Source organism: Schizophyllum commune (genome assembly GCF_000143185.2).
Source record: "Schizophyllum commune H4-8 unplaced genomic scaffold SCHCOscaffold_9, whole genome shotgun sequence".
NCBI lineage: Eukaryota > Fungi > Basidiomycota > Agaricomycetes > Agaricales > Schizophyllaceae > Schizophyllum > Schizophyllum commune.
Genome location: NW_026089546.1, coordinates 460,130 through 478,152, shown reverse-complemented (window position 1 = coordinate 478,152; position 18,023 = coordinate 460,130). Strand labels below are relative to the sequence as shown.

General features: G+C 57.0%; 11 protein-coding genes across 11 annotated transcripts; 6 read left to right on the top strand and 5 right to left on the bottom strand.

Annotated features, from left to right (window-relative positions):
- Positions 1-23: 23 nt before the first annotated feature.
- Positions 24-1,094, top strand: SCHCODRAFT_02633542 (uncharacterized protein). Its single transcript, XM_003029583.2, has 2 exons — positions 24-486; positions 540-1,094. Exons 1-2 carry the CDS (start codon positions 287-289, stop codon positions 949-951), a joined length of 612 nt encoding a protein of 203 aa, XP_003029629.1. The 5' UTR covers positions 24-286; the 3' UTR covers positions 952-1,094.
- On the top strand, positions 1,078-2,397 carry SCHCODRAFT_02633538 (inorganic phosphate transport PHO88). Its single transcript, XM_050345773.1, has 6 exons — positions 1,078-1,195; positions 1,253-1,362; positions 1,414-1,470; positions 1,519-1,590; positions 1,651-1,849; positions 2,041-2,397. The coding sequence occupies exons 1-6, from the start codon at positions 1,147-1,149 to the stop codon at positions 2,115-2,117; spliced, it is 564 nt and encodes a 187-aa protein (XP_050198728.1). The 5' UTR covers positions 1,078-1,146; the 3' UTR covers positions 2,118-2,397.
- Positions 2,366-4,379, bottom strand: SCHCODRAFT_02359444 (uncharacterized protein). Its single transcript, XM_003029175.3, has one exon. It carries the CDS (start codon positions 4,189-4,191, stop codon positions 2,575-2,577), a length of 1,617 nt encoding a protein of 538 aa, XP_003029221.1. The 5' UTR covers positions 4,192-4,379; the 3' UTR covers positions 2,366-2,574.
- Position 4,380: 1 nt separating this feature from the next.
- On the top strand, positions 4,381-5,824 carry SCHCODRAFT_02359212 (uncharacterized protein). The gene has a single exon (XM_050342471.1). It carries the CDS (start codon positions 4,694-4,696, stop codon positions 5,615-5,617), a length of 924 nt encoding a protein of 307 aa, XP_050198727.1. The 5' UTR covers positions 4,381-4,693; the 3' UTR covers positions 5,618-5,824.
- On the bottom strand, positions 5,685-7,428 carry SCHCODRAFT_02359403 (uncharacterized protein). The gene is made up of 3 exons (XM_003029174.3): positions 7,340-7,428; positions 5,869-7,284; positions 5,685-5,816 (listed from the first exon to the last, which is right to left on the bottom strand). The coding sequence occupies exon 2, from the start codon at positions 7,243-7,245 to the stop codon at positions 5,914-5,916; it is 1,332 nt and encodes a 443-aa protein (XP_003029220.1). The 5' UTR covers positions 7,246-7,284; positions 7,340-7,428; the 3' UTR covers positions 5,685-5,816; positions 5,869-5,913.
- Positions 7,429-7,557: 129 nt separating this feature from the next.
- On the bottom strand, positions 7,558-9,859 carry SCHCODRAFT_02511091 (UDP-Glycosyltransferase/glycogen phosphorylase; the record flags this gene model as incomplete). Its single annotated transcript, XM_003029173.2, has 11 exons — positions 7,558-8,040; positions 8,091-8,210; positions 8,271-8,366; positions 8,429-8,527; positions 8,587-8,734; positions 8,796-8,839; positions 8,942-9,022; positions 9,109-9,303; positions 9,413-9,536; positions 9,589-9,745; positions 9,802-9,859. 11 exons carry the CDS (start codon positions 9,857-9,859, stop codon positions 7,558-7,560), a joined length of 1,605 nt encoding a protein of 534 aa, XP_003029219.1.
- Positions 9,860-10,177: 318 nt separating this feature from the next.
- SCHCODRAFT_01101374 (uncharacterized protein) lies at positions 10,178-10,436 on the bottom strand (the record flags this gene model as incomplete). The annotated part of the gene is made up of 2 exons (XM_003029172.2): positions 10,178-10,317; positions 10,370-10,436. The coding sequence occupies 2 exons, from the start codon at positions 10,434-10,436 to the stop codon at positions 10,178-10,180; spliced, it is 207 nt and encodes a 68-aa protein (XP_003029218.1).
- Positions 10,437-10,629: 193 nt separating this feature from the next.
- Positions 10,630-11,892, bottom strand: SCHCODRAFT_02633528 (uncharacterized protein). Its single transcript, XM_003029171.3, has 3 exons — positions 11,580-11,892; positions 10,931-11,475; positions 10,630-10,868 (listed from the first exon to the last, which is right to left on the bottom strand). The coding sequence occupies exons 1-3, from the start codon at positions 11,665-11,667 to the stop codon at positions 10,734-10,736; spliced, it is 768 nt and encodes a 255-aa protein (XP_003029217.1). The 5' UTR covers positions 11,668-11,892; the 3' UTR covers positions 10,630-10,733.
- A 313-nt stretch (positions 11,893-12,205) lies between these two features.
- SCHCODRAFT_02359179 (uncharacterized protein) lies at positions 12,206-13,195 on the top strand. Its single transcript, XM_050342470.1, has 2 exons — positions 12,206-13,126; positions 13,178-13,195. The coding sequence occupies exon 1, from the start codon at positions 12,411-12,413 to the stop codon at positions 12,915-12,917; it is 507 nt and encodes a 168-aa protein (XP_050198726.1). The 5' UTR covers positions 12,206-12,410; the 3' UTR covers positions 12,918-13,126; positions 13,178-13,195.
- SCHCODRAFT_02633525 (uncharacterized protein) lies at positions 12,541-14,903 on the top strand. The gene is made up of 6 exons (XM_003029581.2): positions 12,541-13,126; positions 13,178-13,240; positions 13,297-13,380; positions 13,433-13,750; positions 13,803-14,035; positions 14,094-14,903. Exons 1-6 carry the CDS (start codon positions 13,019-13,021, stop codon positions 14,500-14,502), a joined length of 1,215 nt encoding a protein of 404 aa, XP_003029627.1. The 5' UTR covers positions 12,541-13,018; the 3' UTR covers positions 14,503-14,903.
- A 453-nt stretch (positions 14,904-15,356) lies between these two features.
- Positions 15,357-16,986, top strand: SCHCODRAFT_02633521 (uncharacterized protein). The gene is made up of 6 exons (XM_050345772.1): positions 15,357-15,605; positions 15,672-15,782; positions 15,839-15,997; positions 16,055-16,166; positions 16,221-16,558; positions 16,610-16,986. The coding sequence occupies exons 1-6, from the start codon at positions 15,452-15,454 to the stop codon at positions 16,948-16,950; spliced, it is 1,215 nt and encodes a 404-aa protein (XP_050198725.1). The 5' UTR covers positions 15,357-15,451; the 3' UTR covers positions 16,951-16,986.
- The last annotated feature ends 1,037 nt before the right edge of the window (positions 16,987-18,023 follow it).

The window sequence follows — 18,023 nt, the reverse complement described above, 5'->3', positions numbered from 1 at the left end:
AGCACTTACCTCTATATCCACCACGGCACCCCGATGGGCTAACCTGGTCCGTCATAGCGAGCCTTCGAAGCCCGCCTCCGCATCGCGTCCATCTGACCCCACTATACCTTACTAGCACGCGCTCGAGGACGATATTCACACTAGCACGGCAGCGCGTATATAATACCGACGCGCCATCCTGTCCTCGGTTCTGAAGGCGTGTGTGCGAACGGACTGGGCTCAGTCGATCAGGAGACGGATACTTTGCCGCACAACGCCGCGCACGAATTACTTGTCGTTTCCCAGGATGCGAAGCACCCAAGGAGGACTACTGGCTGTACTGTCGACGTTAGCCTGGTACGCAGGAGCTCGAGGGAGCAACCTACCTCCCGAGGAACCTGGCGTCTTCAAGGCAGAGGCCAACGCGACCATTGACGCGCCCATCGACGCCGTCTGGAACGCCCTGCTGGACTTTCCCTCCTATCCCGACTGGAACCCGTTCGTCCGGTGAGCCGCGATTGACTGCACTCACCTCTCGTCGTCTGATTCGGTCTCTCCAGCTCCCAGGTGCTCGCAAACGACCTCTTCTTCCCACTCGAGGACCAGAGCAACCCTCAGGCGGGCCAGCGCCTCATCATCCACGTCCAAATACCACCGCTCACCCCGCCCGTCGACGCGGACACCCCTGCAGATCCCCTGCACGCGCAGTCGTCGTTCGAGAACATCACCTTTCTCGAGGGCGCCCCCACGTACCGCGCTGCTTGGAAGCAAATCATGATCCCGGATGCGCTGGTCAATGCGACGCGCTGGCAGGCCTTGAGCACCCTCGAAGACGGGCGGACGTTGTACGAGGCGCGGGAGGTGTACGCTGGATCGCTGGCTTCAACGTTGGAGTCATTATTGGGCGAAGGATTACAGGAGGCCTTTGACGCTCAGGCGTCCGAGCTGAAGGCGTACGTAGAGTCCGCGTAGATAACACGTCGCCGCCGCCGTCGTCGTCGGCGTCGGCACCAAGGGTCGAATAATGAATATTCGGCGGGCCGAGCGGTACTGACACGTGTCCACTATCGCCGTGCCTGACGCGCGCCCGTTTTTTTCTGCTGTGCTGCTTGTCGTCCACCACCACCACCACCTCAGCCTCGTCCCATACGCCCCGCGGCCGTCAAGATGAATCCCGCCGTCCAGAACATGGTCACCTCCCTCGTCCTCATGCAGGGTGCGCCCGAAAACAAATTCGAACGCACGAACACACCGGACTGACGTGTTCACTCAGTGGGGAAGAGGATACCGTTCGAGAAACCGGAGGTCCTCAACTACGCGCGGATTGCCTACGTGGTGATCCAGGTCATTATCCTTGGGACGTACTACTATATTTCGATGAAGGTGAGGGACGCGGGGACGTACACGGGATTGGGATTGACGGCACGCGCGCAGATCAAGGCTAAGGATGACAAGACGGTGCTCAAGTACGTTGAGCCGCCAACACCCATGGTGCGTACTCTATAACCCTCTTCCTTCTCAACCTAACCCCCCACATAGTCCGGGCAAACGGAGGGCGAGCTGGTCACAACAACCGTCCGCGACTACGACCTCGCCGAGACCTCGAAGGCGGTTCGTGACCCGCGTCGTGCTTCCCCCACTCCTTCTCCTGACATGTATGTCCTCTCGCAGATTAAGGGCGCCTACACCGGCATTGCCATCATCGCCGTCATGCACCTCTACTTCAAGTTCACCCAGCCGCTCTTCATGCAGAGCGTCCTCGGTCTCAAGGGCCTCTACGAGTCCAAGATGGTCCAGCTCTACATCCTCGGCAAGCCCGCAGAGGGCGACCTCGAGCGGCCATTCAAGTCGGCGGCTGGCTTCCTCGGTGGTGCGTACTCCCCCTCATCACGCCCTCCTACCTCCCCATCTCTCCCACCTTCATCTCCGCTTTCATAACCCTCCCCTGTTCCTCCTGCGCTCATGTCAATTCTTCCCGCACGGACCGTCCTACCTCCTTCTCCCTCTCCTTGCGCTCGTCCTCTCTCCCCGACGCGCCATGCTGATGACATCACCATATAGCTGCTGCCCCCGGCCCGCAGACGGACAGAGCGGCCATCGCGGCGGCGGAGAAGCGCGCCGCGAAGAAGGACGAGTAGAGGCTTGCATGCACATCCGAGTGGACGCTCCCGCATCATTCGAGTGGACGCTCGCGCATCATCCGAGTAGACGCTCGCACACCATCCGAGTTATCGCTCACGCACCATCCCACCACCGCGGCGAGGGCACGGGGCCCGTCTTGTATACCTGTACTACACTACTGGAAAACGACATATGCCGCTAATGCGCACTTTATGGCTGTATCTGGGGCTATCTCGCCGTCGCTTCGAGCTTCTAAGGTTGAATGCGAAGCGAACTCCACTGTGCTCTCCACTGAACCCTCGAATCCGCGCCAACGTAGAGTCGTCGTATATCAACCCAATGGCAGGTAAGATCATATGGACCTTTGTACGTCGCTATCATTACATGGACATCAAGAAGTCCTTGGTGTCGTAGGACGGTGCGTTCATAATCCGTTGGCGTCCATAGTATACAACAGTGGGATGAGCATCGTGGCTACACGAGAGACGCGGCCGCTTTGAATACATCTGAAGGTCCTACGAAACGTGTACATGAGGCAGAAATGATATTCAAGATTCGCTTGTCATCGCGACCTTGAGCTCTGAGCCAGTCTTCTAGATCACTGTACAGGTAGCTGCTGGACAGACACTTCAGGGACAGTCGCTGCAGAGGAGTGCAGCCAGGAGGGGGCGCGATGCGTGACTCCAAGATTCGCCGCATAATGTCAAGATCTCCAGTTTCAAAACCACCTTCACTACCGGTTATGATCTCCAACTCCGATAGGTACGCGAAGGAAGGAGCGGCCTTGTCGAAACATAGCGTTTGCAGCAAGTCGTCGTGCAACCCGTAGTAATGTCCATCGTCGAATGCTGTCGGTGGAGTCTCTTCGACAATGGACAGCTTCTGCAACCTCCAGGGGATCGCGATGATGGGACGTAACAGGGAGACAGGGTATGCATCCTGGATATGCATGTTTCGCAGCGTGATGTGGGTGACCGGCCATAGTAAGTCCAGCTTCTTGTACCAGTCGTAGTGCGCACCGCAGTCGATGGAGATGAGGATGAAGTGTCGGAGTTCGGGCACATCGAGGAGAGGGCAGATCTCGACGGCGCCCCAGGCGACCTCCAACGTCTGCAGCATCGGAAAGGAGATAGGTCGGCAATCTTCAGACAGTAATGGGACATATGTAAACTCGTGCGACAGACTGAGCACCTCCAGTCGGATGCAGTGCCGCAGGGCAGCGAGTCTTTTCCCCTCGAGAGGACCACACGTTTTGAGAACTCGCAGGTTGTCCCAGGACGGATGTATGCCGCACAGATAGGAGTCTAGTGCACGAAGGTTAGGGGCAACAATCTCGACGGAGGAGAGTCCGTTGTGTATAAGTTTCCGAAGAGTAGGAAAATGAACAGTCAAAGGCACCCTGTACCCGTAAGAATACCCACGGTGGTTCGAGTCAACGCCCACAATGGAGACTATGCGCTGCGCGTGGCGCATGAGCGCATCCCAGAGTGCCGGAACAGAGTGCGAAGTCAGGGTGCCCGAGATTACAAGGGTGAGAGGGTGTTGTCCCGAACGCTGCAAGTAGGTCTCAACAACATCCGTAATTGCTTCATTCTTCGTCTCGCTCCACCATCCGTCATATGGCTGATAGCCCAGACGGATATGCGCCCATGGCCAGTGCATTGCGAGCGCAAGCTTCCGCCATTCGCGGCATACCTGCGTGAACGCCCATGTCCTTTTCCCAATGTCATCCGTATACCAGCCCGACGGGAGCGTGTAGCCGGCGATCTGCTCGAGAACCTCCTGGGGCAACATATGAATGGTGGAGAGCAATTTGGATATATTCGTCGCGGTAGACGCTATCAGACCCCTATGTCGACGAAGGGAGGAAAGGGCAGACTCCAAGACTTCGATCTTTCGATCGCATACGCGCAGATCGTCGTACATCTGGGATAAACTCGATCTGAGCGTATCGATTTCGAGCGCAGTGGGCGGTGTCTGCGCATCACGGGCACGATTGCGTAGATCTGCTGAGCCGAGCCTGCTGGAGAATGCGTTGACGCATCTGGTGCAGAGGGATGTGGTGTGCGGAATATCTCGAAGAACCTGCATGACCCTGAGCAGCGGTGGCGGCGTGAGGCTGATCAGACACGGTCAATTCAGAGCTCAGTAATCAGAAAGAGCTTTCTCTGACTTCACCTAGAGGTTGTTGGTATATGTATCGTGCAGACGTAGGCGACCCTTCGTGCGGGGTGAGTGCGGAGAACAGGCTTAGGTTTAGGATCAGAGCGTCACGCGTCACGGCCCACGACTCGGGAGATATCCGTTCACGTGATTCAGTGTTCGACTTCTGCCCCTGCCTTTCGGCATACCGATACAAGCGCTTCAATAGCGTTACCGCGCATGACGATACAGCCAAGCTGAATTTGAGGGCGTTCTGCCTCGACGAAGCAAGACCGATGTGCAACCAGTGGGTTCAACTGGTATAGGAACCGCTGGGGACTTCATTCTTGTAGAACCACAAGCTAGACGCTCGAGGCGCCATCATGACCGAATATAAAGCAGTTTTTGAAGATAGGGTATAGCAAGCGGCAAGAAATGAGAGCACGACATCATGACGAGCGTAGGACACGAAGCAAGAGGTGACGATGAGAGGAGGAAGCGAAAGGCGAAGGCGAAGGATTCTGAGTTGACGGCCACGCTAAACGCATGCAACGAGATAGGTCAGCGACATGATGAAGGGACGGGCGCGAGCATTTACCATACGCGGGAAGAGGGCATGAAAATCCAGCTCAAGGTAAGGATCGGCGGCGCGGCGGGATTGTTACAAGGGCGCGCGCGTGATGGTCGAAGTCAGGTCCGCAAAGAGGCCAGTGAAGGACTTCATAAAGACACGCGCATGTACCTTGAAGAGCTAGCGCACTTAATGCGCGGAAGAGAGACATCCCCACTCGCCTTTGGCAACTGCATGGATATCGTCCTCTTCGTCTTGAGATCTTGGTCGATGGCAAGCTCAAGGAAAGCCGGATGTTTAGCACCGACGCGAATGGTAGGCACTGAGCCGCAAGCGGCTAGATTTCCTGCCACCGCCCCCACGCGCCGCTTATCTTGCTGCGACGCGCATCGAGTACACCAAGTACTGGCAGGTCGTCAGCACCGCAGTAGCCCGAAGGCCCCGTGGCGTCTCCGCCGCCTCTACAGCCCCAGTAGTACCCCGATCATCCCGCGAGGGCGCCACGCGAAGGACGACCTCGGGAAGGAGGTTCAACATCCATGGGGGACCAGTCGAGGACGTCTGGCTTTGATGTCTTCACATCGCTTTACAGCTTGGAGGGCGGATTTGAGTTCACCGATGTGGCTAATGTGGTATGCGCTCTATGGGATACGAGTTTTGAATCATAGCAAGACAAGGCCGTACATACTCAGTGATCATCTGCGCGAGACTTCTGGCAGAACCCCGAGAACAGGCAATTCTGTAGATCGGGGAGCTCGAGGCAGGCTTGGGGTGTTTCCGACGTTTTCTCTCCGTGGTCGATGAGCGCGATTCGATGTATCGATTCAGGGCCGTGGGATGCAGAGAAGTATTTCCCTGTTGCCAGTATGCCGGTCCACCAACGATCAACGCACGCAGAAGGGATGAGAAATATACGAGGAGGAAATGAGCGTCGCTGCCAAGTTGCAGCTGAGGCACGTGTTGTCGGCGACTTCCGTGTCCACGTCACTGTTCGAATTTTAACCTGTCACGCTTTGTTATGAACGCTTCAGTTGTCAGGATACCAACGAGCTTACCAATGAGGATTCTTTACACAACTATAGCACTCGACTCTACAGGACTCATGCAATGAACTGCACAGCAAAGCGGAAGTCGGAACCTGGTTCGACTTGAACCTGCGTGCCCTGCCGACCAATGTCCACATTCAAGATACAGTTCCCATCGTTCCCCTTAACTTTGGCCCAGCCCTCAAAGAGCGCAGAGGCAGGGAAGTCTGCAAATGGCGTCCATATGCTGAATCGCTCGAGGGGAGCGCAGACGTCGCTGCCGGAAGAAGCGCGAGACTCGACCACGCGCCGAACGAGGGAGACGTCATCGTCTGTCCACTCTATCCCTTCGATTCCGTTCACAAAGTCCATCTCCGTCAGGCTCGTCAGGGAGGGCGCGGTCTCATCGAAGATGAGCGCGTCCAAGAGCCCTTGGTTTGTCGCGCACGGCGGCTCGGGATACAAGCCCGAAGCGTCAACGATGGTCAGTTTGCGCAGCTGCTTCGGAATCTTGACAAGAGCGCGGAGGAGGTTGATGTCGTAGCCGTAGATGCAGCGCATGTCCCGCAGCGTCATATGAGTGACAGACTCAAGCAGGCCCATCCGCTCGTGCCACCCGGTATACACGTCATTGCTCTGGATGCTGAGGGTGAAGTCCTGCAGCGCAGGAGTACGAAGATACGGGCAGACTTCGATGGCAGCCTCGCCGATGATCAGTGTGTGAAGATATCGAAGATGAACGGGGTCCCCTGGCTGAGCGTCTGCCATGGAGAAGTGCTCGACCGACAGGCTGAGGACCTCTAGCCTCGCGCAGTTGCGCAGAACATGGAAGTCCGGAACGAGGATCACCATATCGCAGAACTGGAGGGCACGCAGATTCTCCCAAGGCAGATCCACGTTGGACATGTACATGGCGTTGATCTCGAGGACGCACAGGTTGGGCGCGTCGATGGATAGCGCATATGCGCATTCGACCAGGAGCTCACGCAGAGCGGGAAGCGGGCAACGGAAAGCCTCAGGAAGATCTTCTCCGCTCGACATCAACGCGAGCTCCCGTATGCGGTGTACATGAGGTGCGAGAGCATCCCATACGTCCTGTGCGGTATCCTTCGCCCTCGTGTTGACCGTCTTGACGGTGAGTGGGTGCTCGCCCGAGCGCTGAAGGTACGCGCGCACGGCGGCCGTCGCTGAAGCGCATCCAGCGTCTGCCCATTGCCAGTCGAGGCGGGGTAGGCTGATATACGCCCACACCCAGTGCATTCCCAGCGCTACGGCCCGCCAGCTGTGACAGACCTGCGAAAACGCCCAGGGGTGTTTGCCGATACAGTCCTCGGATGAAGGTAGTGAAAGCGTGTACCCTGCGATCCGCTCAAGGACCTTCGGCGGGAGGTTGTGCGCCAATGACATGGATAGCAGCGTCTATGATCCTTCAGGAAGCAAGTGCGCCTGCTGAATGTCATCAGTACTGCAGCCTGCTCAGCGTTTGGTATGCGGGACGAACTTATGACAAGTACGCGGAGGAGATGAACCGATGAGCGGTGGAACCAAAGCGCTTATTATAAGCATGGGACATGAATCACACCTCTTTCCGGGCGCTGACTGCTGAGGTCTCGGACCCCAACGTTTATCGAATGCAGGCGCGCAGCTGACGTTCGTCGACGAGTGCCGAGGTGCGTAACGATTGAAACCATCCGGATCGCAGCCGCGCCCAGTCCCCAGCTAACTTAGAAACACTTCGATGAACCGCTGCATATCCCTCGCCGCCACCCCCTGCTCATTTCCTTCCCCTTCCGCCCACGCAATCTCTACCATTGCCTTGACCCGCGCGGCATTCGCCTCCTTCTCAGCTCTCTTCACCTCATCAAAGAACGCCCATCCCAGCACCCTCTTCGCCTCCTCCCGCACCTTTTCAATCGTCTCCGCCGAGACCTTGTCCTCATTCCCTGGCGTCCACACAACATTATACGGCGCGTTAATGTCGAAGACGTCGCTCGTTGGTGTCCACCCATTGCTCTGACGTGGCCTGCGCCCGAAGCCGCGGCGCACCTCGTTAAGCTCGTGCCCTGTGTTGTGCACGCGGGAGACGAGGAGCGCGTACAGTGGCTGGTCGGCGCAGATGGGCCAAGAGACGGTAGGGACGCCAGCGGCAAGGGCCTCGTTCGTGCCGCCGAAGCCGTTGTGGGTGAGAAACCAGCCGGTGGCCTTGCAGGATAGACTTAGTGATGATCATGGGGCGATATGCATATACTCACTGGATGCGCCAGCACGTACTGCTGGGGCGTCCATGCCGATACCAACGTGACCCCGCCAGCGTCGAACTTGGCCTTCAACTCTGCAGGTAGTGGCTCACTCATCTTGTGATAGGCGATGATCTATTCGTCGAATCGTCAGCTTCCTGACCACAGAGCAAATCGTAGTAGAGTAGAGCTCACCACCGGAATTCCCATATCCGCCACCACATCGAACCATGCCCACATCACCTCCTTCTCAATCCCAATGAAGGTGGAGAACGTCGAGCCGAAGGAGATCTGGGATTCAGTTCGTTGGCAAGACATCGCTTCAACATCCCCCCGAGACAGACCACACGCACATAGAGCACACTCTTCTCCCCCTTCTCCTTCAGCATCCGGTCCATGAAGCTCACGATCTCCGCTCCCTCTTCTGATTGCGCGATCTCGGCGACGCCTGCCTATGGAATGTCAGCGACACGGCCTTCTTTTAGAACGCCGTGGGACCAACTCCTCTCACCTTTGACATCGCCTCCTCTGCGGGCGGGAACAACGGACCGACGGCGAAGAAGTGGTTTGGTGCAAGTCGCGCTGCCAGCGCATCGCAGGTCTTGGGTTCGATTGAGCGACAGGAGGGGGCAATGATGGCTTCGCAGGTCGGGACGGAGCTGGAGGAAAGTGGTGGGTATGGGTGCGTGTGCGGCGTCGGTGGTCAGGGAGGCAACATACCGAACGGAGTGGAAGTGCACGTCCCAGGGCATGAAGACGGGTGGCTGGCAGTATATTGTCAGATGGTGTGTGCGCGATAGCAAGTCTGTTCACCTCCTGCAAAACGGATTAGCATCTCACTTGGCCCGCATACACGAAGCACAAACCTGCGGGAACAGCTCATAGTCCGCCATGGGCGGCAAGTCCGCGACGTCCAGCGTCTTTCCCGAGGTTGCGTTCAGTGCGATCTATAGCTTTCGTCAGCCTTTCACGCCTTTCCGCCCCTTCCACCATTCTGCGGCCTCAGGCCCACGATGACTGCGACCCAACTCACCTCATTCGCCACCGCCCTCGGCAGAACGCCTTCCTCCTTCACTCTCTTCTCAATCAGCTCCCAGTGCTTTTCAATATCTTTCTCGAACATCTGCGCTAGGGTGAGGATGGCGATGGCGCCGTAGCCGCACCAGCCGACGATGCGAGTCGCGGGCGACATGGCGCGGGTGGATTGGAGGACGCAGTGGGCGATGGTCTGGGCAGTGGGTCAGCAGGCGTAGAGGGCAGGAACGAGAACGAAGCAGAGGAGGTAGAAGACAATGGAGTAGAGGGGAAGGGTAAGGATTAGGATCACGGTCACGTACATCGCAGACCATCACATCCGGTGCGCGGGTGGTGATGTCGGCCAGTATGGCTGTATATGCGTTCTCGAAGTTCTCCTTCATCTCTTGCATACGTACGGGGGTCGCAGCGGGGATGAATACGAGCCTGAGGACGCAATATCAGTGTCTGAATCTATCCCTAGAGTGCCATAACGCACCTGAATCGCTCCTTCTTGTCCGCATGCTCGCCCGTCAGGAAGCGATCAACTTCGTTCCTCGTCTTGTCCTCGATGACCACGGAGACGATGAAGGTCACCAGCACGGGCGCGCGCTGCACTAGACGACACAAGAACGCGACCATCGGTCGTGCATGACCTGCGAGCCCTCATTGTTAGCAAAGGGACAACTTCGGTGAGTACTACTACACGCACCCCAACCACCACTGATCGTGAACGCGACGACGTGCTTGGTGTACGCGGGCGTCGACATCTCTAAGTCTTGCCTGGTCTCGTCGGCGGGGAATGAGTGAGGAGGGGAAGGAGAAGGGTGGATGTATGAGGCCTCCAGGGACCGCCGATGGCGCCAGTTATCAAGGCGAATCGCCAACACCGATACGCGGCGGATCCAAGTGCATCATTTCATCCGTCCCAGCGTGTTCCCGAGCGCCTTCCCAGGCGCGGACATGTTCCTCCGCACGCGTAAGATGATGCTGAGCGTTGTATGGCATCCGCAGGCGCGTGGGTCGCCCTTGCAAGCCGCAGTAAGGTCGCACAGATAGCCGCGTTCGACGGTGCATAGCCTCCTCAGCTAGGGATTGTTACCCGTGTGCCGAAGCGGAAGAAGTGCACAGACGTGGTGATGGTTGAGGGAGACGGTGACGCCGAGGTCGTCGTGGTCGTGGTTGAGAGCAAGAAGTGATCGCACGCTGCGGACCGCCTTCGTCCTTCCTGGGACGCAGTCAATAAAATCAGGACGTACCGAGGCGCAAAAAGAGCTCACCGAGCTCCAAGAGCCTCTGGAAAGCCTTCCGGATTCCGTATGCGCCAGACCTTATAACGTCGTGCATGTACAATATACTGCGCGGTCGACGTTGTCGCGACGGGGGATACAGCCGAGGCACTTCCGTTGCTCTTACATCCCGCGTCTCTCGTAGTCATGTAACCCAATTGCCATTGCGAACACTTTTGAGCCGAAACAGAAATACCTGAACGCCTCGCACCTTCTTCGTTGTCGACAACAAAGGGACATCCCAAAAAGGCATCAATAGACAAGTGCTCCCGCTCTCCAGGCTCGATATCTTCAAGTTGAACAATTGAAGCGGCTCTCCCTAGATATGTATGTCTGACCCCACTGAACATTTTCTTTATCCTGGAATATACAACTGCTCCGCGCTGACCGAGGGCAGCGTCCACGACCAACACAGCAGCATGACGAGGACCCATGGGAACAGCACCAGAAACCAGTGCCACAAAGCGAAGAAATCGACCTTCGAGTGGACCTGTGCGCCAACTATTATCAGCAAACTCGACCCGCGTCCTCTCCATCGAGATGTCCCCGTACCTTGCCCTCGAATATGATCCTCGCCCCCCACTCGTTCACAGCGTCGCCCCACCCATCGATGTATCGCGCGATCTTGTTCTTCATCTCCCATACTGCCGCAAGCGCCGTGCCATCCACTCGGCCTATCTCCTCCTCCTCCTCCCACACCCCACCCTTCCACAACCCCTCCACACACTCCCTCAAGCGCCTCACCTGCTCATCCCGCGCCCTCATATCCGCCTTGATCTCTTCAATCTTCATCTGCACAGCCCCCATAACGCCCTCAAGCGCCCCGTACTCCACTAGCACCCCCTTCAGACGATCCCACTTGGCGTGCTCCGCCGCGAGTTCTTTGCGCGTCGCGACGAGCTCCTTGCGAGTGTCTTCGAGCACCATGCGCGTGCCCGACAGTTGCTTGCGCGTGTCGGACAGCTTTTTGCGCATATCGCCGAGCTCGTCAATCTGTGCGCCACGGATGCGAAGCAGGGGCCGCCCGAAAGACGCGGCACGGCAAGTTGGGCACCGGTCGCCTTGGGTCTGAGCGCAGGACTCGCAGAAAGCGTGGCCTGGAGAAAGAGTCAGTGATCAGTGTAATGAGTTTTACGGTTAAAGAAGTAGAGGGACGGTAGTAAATGAAGTGCCGGAGTGGGTCAAAGAGGCGGAGACGTACCACAATTGGGGAACAAAAGCCACTTGTCGGGGAATGGGAAGCTTGAAGTACAGAGCGTACAGGTGGCGCACGGAGTAGCGTGGGACATCGTTGAACTGCTGTCGTTGGATGTATTGGGCTACAGAGAGTCAAGTTGGCCACTGAAAGTCGCCGATGAAAGGCAAGCACGCAGGCAGGTACAAATTAGCAGTTGCGGCGTCATTTAGACAAGATAAGCGTCGAACAGACAAAGGCATCAGGCCACGCAAAGAGATAGACGGCCTTCAGGATCAAGTACATTGCCAGCATTGCTTGAGAAAGTAACCAAGGGGCCAAGGTAGGCGAAATGTCAGAAGAACCCATAAAGAGGCTGCCGACCTTGCGCTGATTGCAACGCAAGAACGGAAGGTCATTCTATCGACCAGTCCACTCTCGTGAGTGTCGATGACCTTGGGGTCAGTCAAACAGAACGATAGATCGTGCTTTTTTCGAAAGGCAAGGTCGCGTAGAAAAGGAGTCATCGGTGCAAAGGGCGCAAGAAGGCAATCAGGATGGTGGTTCGAGGGCAACAAGCGAGTGACCAAAAACGGAAACCACAAGAAAGGATTAGACTTTGATCCGCACCACGCGGTACAAACTGATGCTTTGCTTCCTTGTCTCCTGCCACATTACCCGAGCGCGTCGTCCAAGAGCCCTTCCTCCATTCCTCCGCCAGACTCGGATCTACGTATATATTCTCGCAGCTGGTAAGAAACGATGCTGGAGCTCTGGATAGTCACAACTTGCGCCATTTAGTAATTCTAAGCCGCTGTCCCTCTGCGGTCGCTACTCCTTACCGATGTACAGGTCTCCATGGTCAATAGCAAGCCCGTCTGCATAATCAATCTGTTCTTTCTCTGCAGTAGCCACCTCAGGAATCTCGCTGACTTCTGGTCCGGAAAGATACCGACAAGGAAGACATGCGCTTACGGCTCGTTGACGACTCGGGAATGTGTCCGTCTTGATGACCTCAATCGTCTTGATTTGCGTTGCCGAGCTCGGGGACTACTAGAGCACGTTCCCCCTTGCCCTGAGTTGACTGACTGCAATCGCGATATCCCGGAGAGATCGACTGACCGGATGCACACGTCACATCTGAGACCCAATCTCACGAACGCAGGCCGAGACCACCGACGCCGACGAGCACTCATCGACGCCGAGGACGACGTACACAGTGCCCAAGCATCCCAGCAAACGTCCAGCGCACACCACAAGCACACCTCGAGAAGGTCTTGGAAGTATCGGCAGTCGCCCACGCCAGTGACAAATTACGCCACCATCGTTCCTGATCACACTGTTCCTCCCGAACTGTCAAAATGAAAAAGCTGTTGGCGCCCCTCTCCACCCACCACCATCCTACCCCCATGCATACCCATCTGTGAGCGCTATCCCCCCTCCCTATCCCCCTGGCAGCACGCGCCATGAACATGCAGCCCGGCTACGTCTGCTCGGACGACGAATGGGAGCGATATCAGAACAATGATACCACCATCTACTGCCTCTCGCGCGGGGAGAGCATCGGGCTTATGGTGCGTAGCACGCTCTCTGTACCGCGACATGTACTGATCGGACACCCTCAGATCACAGCTGAATGCGGCCTGCTGTCTCTCCTCGCAGTAGGCTACGTCTTCGCCGTTATCTTCGTACGCAAACTTTCCTCCATCCGCACTTCCCCCACCCATTCTCACACATCGTACAGCGTAACTTCGCTCGCCACGTCCACTACACCTGCGGAACCCCTGCCCAATGGCGCATCGTCTCGCAAGCCATGGACGTTTTCATGGTCCGTCCCCCTCGCCCCCTTCCCTCGCACGATCCCCACTGAACCTGTGCAGCTCAATCTCTTCTTCTCCGACCTCGTCCAAGCGCTCGGCGCCGTCATGGACATCCGCTGGATCCATAATGGTGTCGTCAAGACGGGTGGCTTCTGCACCGCGCAGGGAGTGATCCAGCAGCTCGGCGAAGCCAGCGTGGCGATGACGACGCTTGCGATCACTCTCGCTACCTTCATCGGCGTGTGGTGCGGCAAGCTCGCCTCGCCGCGCGTCGCGACCGGCGTCGTCGCCTGCATCTGGATCTACAACATCATCATGACCTCGGTTGGAAGCGGACTCTACGATGATGGGAGCGATCCCTACGTCGTTCCTACTCCCGTATGTGCTTTACCATCGCGGACTGATTCCCTATGCTAATCACGCTGCGTAGTACTGGTGCTGGATTGGTGACAAGTACTTCGGATTCCGGCTCGCTGGCGAGTATATCTGGTTCTGGATTACTCTCTGCGCCTCCATCCTCCTTTACATCCCACTCTACTTTTGGAGCCGCGGCAATATCAGTATCGACGCCACCCGTTGGTGGCGCTTCAGCGTCCATGCCGTCAAGAACGACCCGCAAGCCGACCCGACCGGACGCCGGAAGCAGGCCCTCATCATGATAGCGTGCGTCCCTACCGACCGCTCTGCACCACTCATGTCACCTTGCTGATCCCACATCCAGCTACCCCCTTGTTTACTCCATCTCCGTTCTCCCCCTCAGCGTCGTGCGCTGGATTGGTTTCCTCGACACCGGGCCCGAGCCAGCGGCGCTCACCATGACCGTCATCTCCATCTACGGCCTCTCCGGCTTCGCCAACGTCCTCCTCCTGCGCCTCACCCGCCCGAACTCCGTGCTCTTCGGCCGCAGCAGCATGACAAAGACAGCACACCAAGCACACGGCGTCACGCTCGATATGCGCCGGCGCCCGCGAGAAAGCGGGGAGCAGTACCGGAGCGCGACGAAGCGGCCCGGGGATGACCTTGGCCTGGGGCGGCTGGCGACGAGAGAAGGAGACGATAACCGGTCAACGGGCGATTTCTCGAACTTTGAGAGCGAGGGGCGGTTCAGTACGTATACGGAGGAGACTTAGGTTTGGCAGTGAAGACCTCGGCGGTTCGTGGAATCTGGATGGAGGTACTTACGTTCCTTGGGTCTGTGGAGGACAGCTTCCTGATATCGGTATCGCTACTAATCGCCATAGTACCCACGCAGTCGGCCTACGTCGACTGCTGTCTATCTTCGCCCATCTTCTATCATCTTCACCTCTGCTTCTCCCATCTTCGCTGTGGCATCTAATTGCTCCACTGCCACATTCTAGCTACTTACTCCTTCGCTTTCACCTGTTTACTATTCGCTCTTGACGACCGTCCTGCTTTCCACGGACATCCCGCTCCTTACTAACAACAGTAACGTTCCCAATGTATTAGTAGTGACTGTAGCCTCATCGTTGCCTTCTCGGCCTACGTATATAATGCTACTGCTTTAGATGTCTAACGAAGGAATGGAAGTTTGCACTGCAAGTGTGCAATGATCAGAGGTGAGATAAGGATAATCAACGAGGATAGAGGTTTCCCTAGACCGTACTGCACATACTATGAGGATGACTCGGAGGCCTCACTGTGATTATTTCCCCATATGGAAAGCATTGTTTGGCCGCTTTCGTTGATCGGAATCAAACCATCCGCGCTTGCTTCCGTCCTTCATGACTCCCGCTCGATATCCCTTCGGAGGCGAAATCTCGGCCGCCGAAAGTGATGCTTCCTCGGGCCGCTTGTGAAGAACACTCCCTTCTGGTCGACTTCGAACGTGATGTGTGAATACAACTGAGATCGTATCGCGATTTGCTGGCTCTGGATCTCTATAGCCTGTCAGTGAACTGCATTGACGCCGTCAGTCGAATGCATTGGCTACTCTTGGCCGCACGCCCGCAATCATGACCCATCTTGACGATGCTCTCTACGGCCGCTGGCGGCTGGTAACCAGAGAGGTTTCTCTCCTTACACCTCCTACCTAGCCATAGCTAGGGCTTGGTATGCAGCATGTCAGCGCTCGCTGTCCTCCTGGCTCTGCTCAATACTTATGCGCTGGCGAGACCGCGCAATACCACGATGGACGACGACCCATGGCCTACTGACAGGGCCAGCATCGTGTACGCACCCACAAAGGCATGGGCGGAGGGGCAGCGTTGCCCAGGTACGTCCTGTCCATCCCTCTTCGCCACAGGCAAGATCATGCTAACCTGGGACGCCCCACCTTCAGGATGCCATGCTCAGCCAGATAAGAACTTGCTGTACAACGGGACCTGGCACGACACGACGGACGACGGCGATACTGACATCGAGAATACTACAATGACCATCAGCTTCGTCGGTGCGCAACCTACCTACCCTCCTTCCTGGTCAAGTGCTACGACTTAGACCTCGCAGGCTCAGGCATATACCTCTACGGTGTCCTCGACAACAATAACACCGCCTTGACGGGCACGATGGCCAACTACGACTTTACCCTCGATGGCACCTACGATGGGAACTTCCACTACGATCCAGATAACTCATCATCAGTCGCATATATCTATGATGTCCTTTGTGCGTTCGCTACAATCTCTACTGCCCACGATCATTGACCTTCCCTACGTTATGAAGTCTACTCCACGACCAATCTGAAGGACGAAGCACACGAGCTCGTCGTCAACATCGCCGGGGGAAACGGCGTGGAACAGGCGTCTTTGATGCTGTTCGACTACTTCACCGTTACGTGCGTCTGACCCGTCATAGTGATATTCCTCAGTCGGTGTTCACCTCCTTCCAGGTACGACAGCGACGAAGAGGCGTCTCTGATAGACTCAAAGTCCCCCGCATCTACCCATTCCCTTGGCGAAACCGCCACGATCACTGGTTCCGGCTCCGACGCTTCTGGGTCGGAAATTGCTGCCGGGAATACGAAGGGAGATCACAGCGGAGCGACCGTAGGCGCCATTGTCGGTGGCGTGGTCGCTGGTCTCGCGTTGCTCGCCACCGCGCTAGTGATCTTTTTCTGTATGCGCAAGCGAAGGCGATCACGCAAATCCAGGAGAAGCACACAATACACACAACCCTTCCTCACGCACCTCAAGGCGCAAGACCCTGCATCGCCGAGTCGGACGGAATGTGAGTGCTCGCTCAAGCGACATAAAGTAGATTCACTGACTATGAGCGCAGTGATAATTCCGCCCATGAAGATGTCGCCTTTGCGAGCGAGTCCCGTGGCTTCATCGCCCTCCTCCTCGCGAGTACGAGGCGACATCGACAAGCGTGTGCGCGATATGGAGGCGCGGGTGATGACGCTACAGACCCGAGCTTCGCAAAGGAATCGACGCGATCGTGGACAGTCGAACGACGCCCTATCACCTGCGCTGGCCACTGACGACGAGGCCCCGGCTCTGCGACACCAAATAGACGGTCTGCAAGCTGAGATCGCCAGGCTGCGCGCGGAGCAGCAGCACGAGAGGATGGTGGAACCTCCGCCAGCGTATTCGACTGCTAGGAATTCGGTGTTGTAAATTATATACTGAATCGAGGAATCTGTGGCATATCTCCTCGGCTCGGCGACCTACTGTTCGCATAGTTCCTTGGGTAATCATCAGGCGACAGCCGCGACACGCTGATGGACCGTCTCCTCAAATCAACGCGAACGATGGGCGTTAGATGGACGGTGTCACAAAGGGAGATGAGCGGTGCCACAAATGATTGCCACTCGCCCGCGATGACCGGGAGTTGGGGGCTTCGGTGGACGTTTGGCTGAGGAGTGACTGGTGGCGATATCCTACCCTCGAGGGTCGTCTGCCTTCATGGTGATAATCAGGCGCACCGAGTGATCCTCTGTGTGGAATTCAATAGGTTGAGGCCGTGGACCGCAAAGGAGCAGTCAAAAGCTGAGGTGGAGAAGAGAGGATACGGATGTGGATGTGGTCGGAGCGATGAAAGGGTCTGCGGGACAGACAAGGTTTAGCTGCGCCAACGAAAGTGTGATGGAAGCGCGGACGACCTTTGCCTCTCACGCTGGCCACAGTGGTCAGCTGACGGGTATTCACGAAAGGGAGAGGGTGCAGCAATGATTTATCGGCGCGTGAATTTTATGAATCGCCTGACAAGGAGGATCGGCGTGCGTGACGCTGGCGGGCGGGGGGGGGGGCGTGAGCGTCCGCACGTAGTCACAAGCAGATCGTCACATCCGCACACCCATCGGGAACGTCCACACGTCCACATATGCGCGCAGTCATCGGCGCAGCGAGAAGCGTTGCGCGCTTTCCGGGGCTTGGTGCTGGCTTGATGTGCGATCCCCGATGGATTGCGAAGGCTTACGAACTCTTCGGCGTTGAGAGAAGGCGTACGCGCTCCTCGGCATCGCGAAATGACCGGTGAGTAGATGGCTGGTAGGGAGAGAGTTGGAGGTCGTGAGCGCGGTCGGCGTTTGAGGCGGGGAGTCGATTGTCAGAAGGATCGGGGCTGATGGATAGAGCAAACAAACTTGAAGGTGGTCCTCCTCTTGGGCATCGTGGCTCATGAGATGGCCGCCGACGCGACTGCAGTCCACACTTGCCGACGCGACTGCAGTTCACGCTTGTCAACGTGG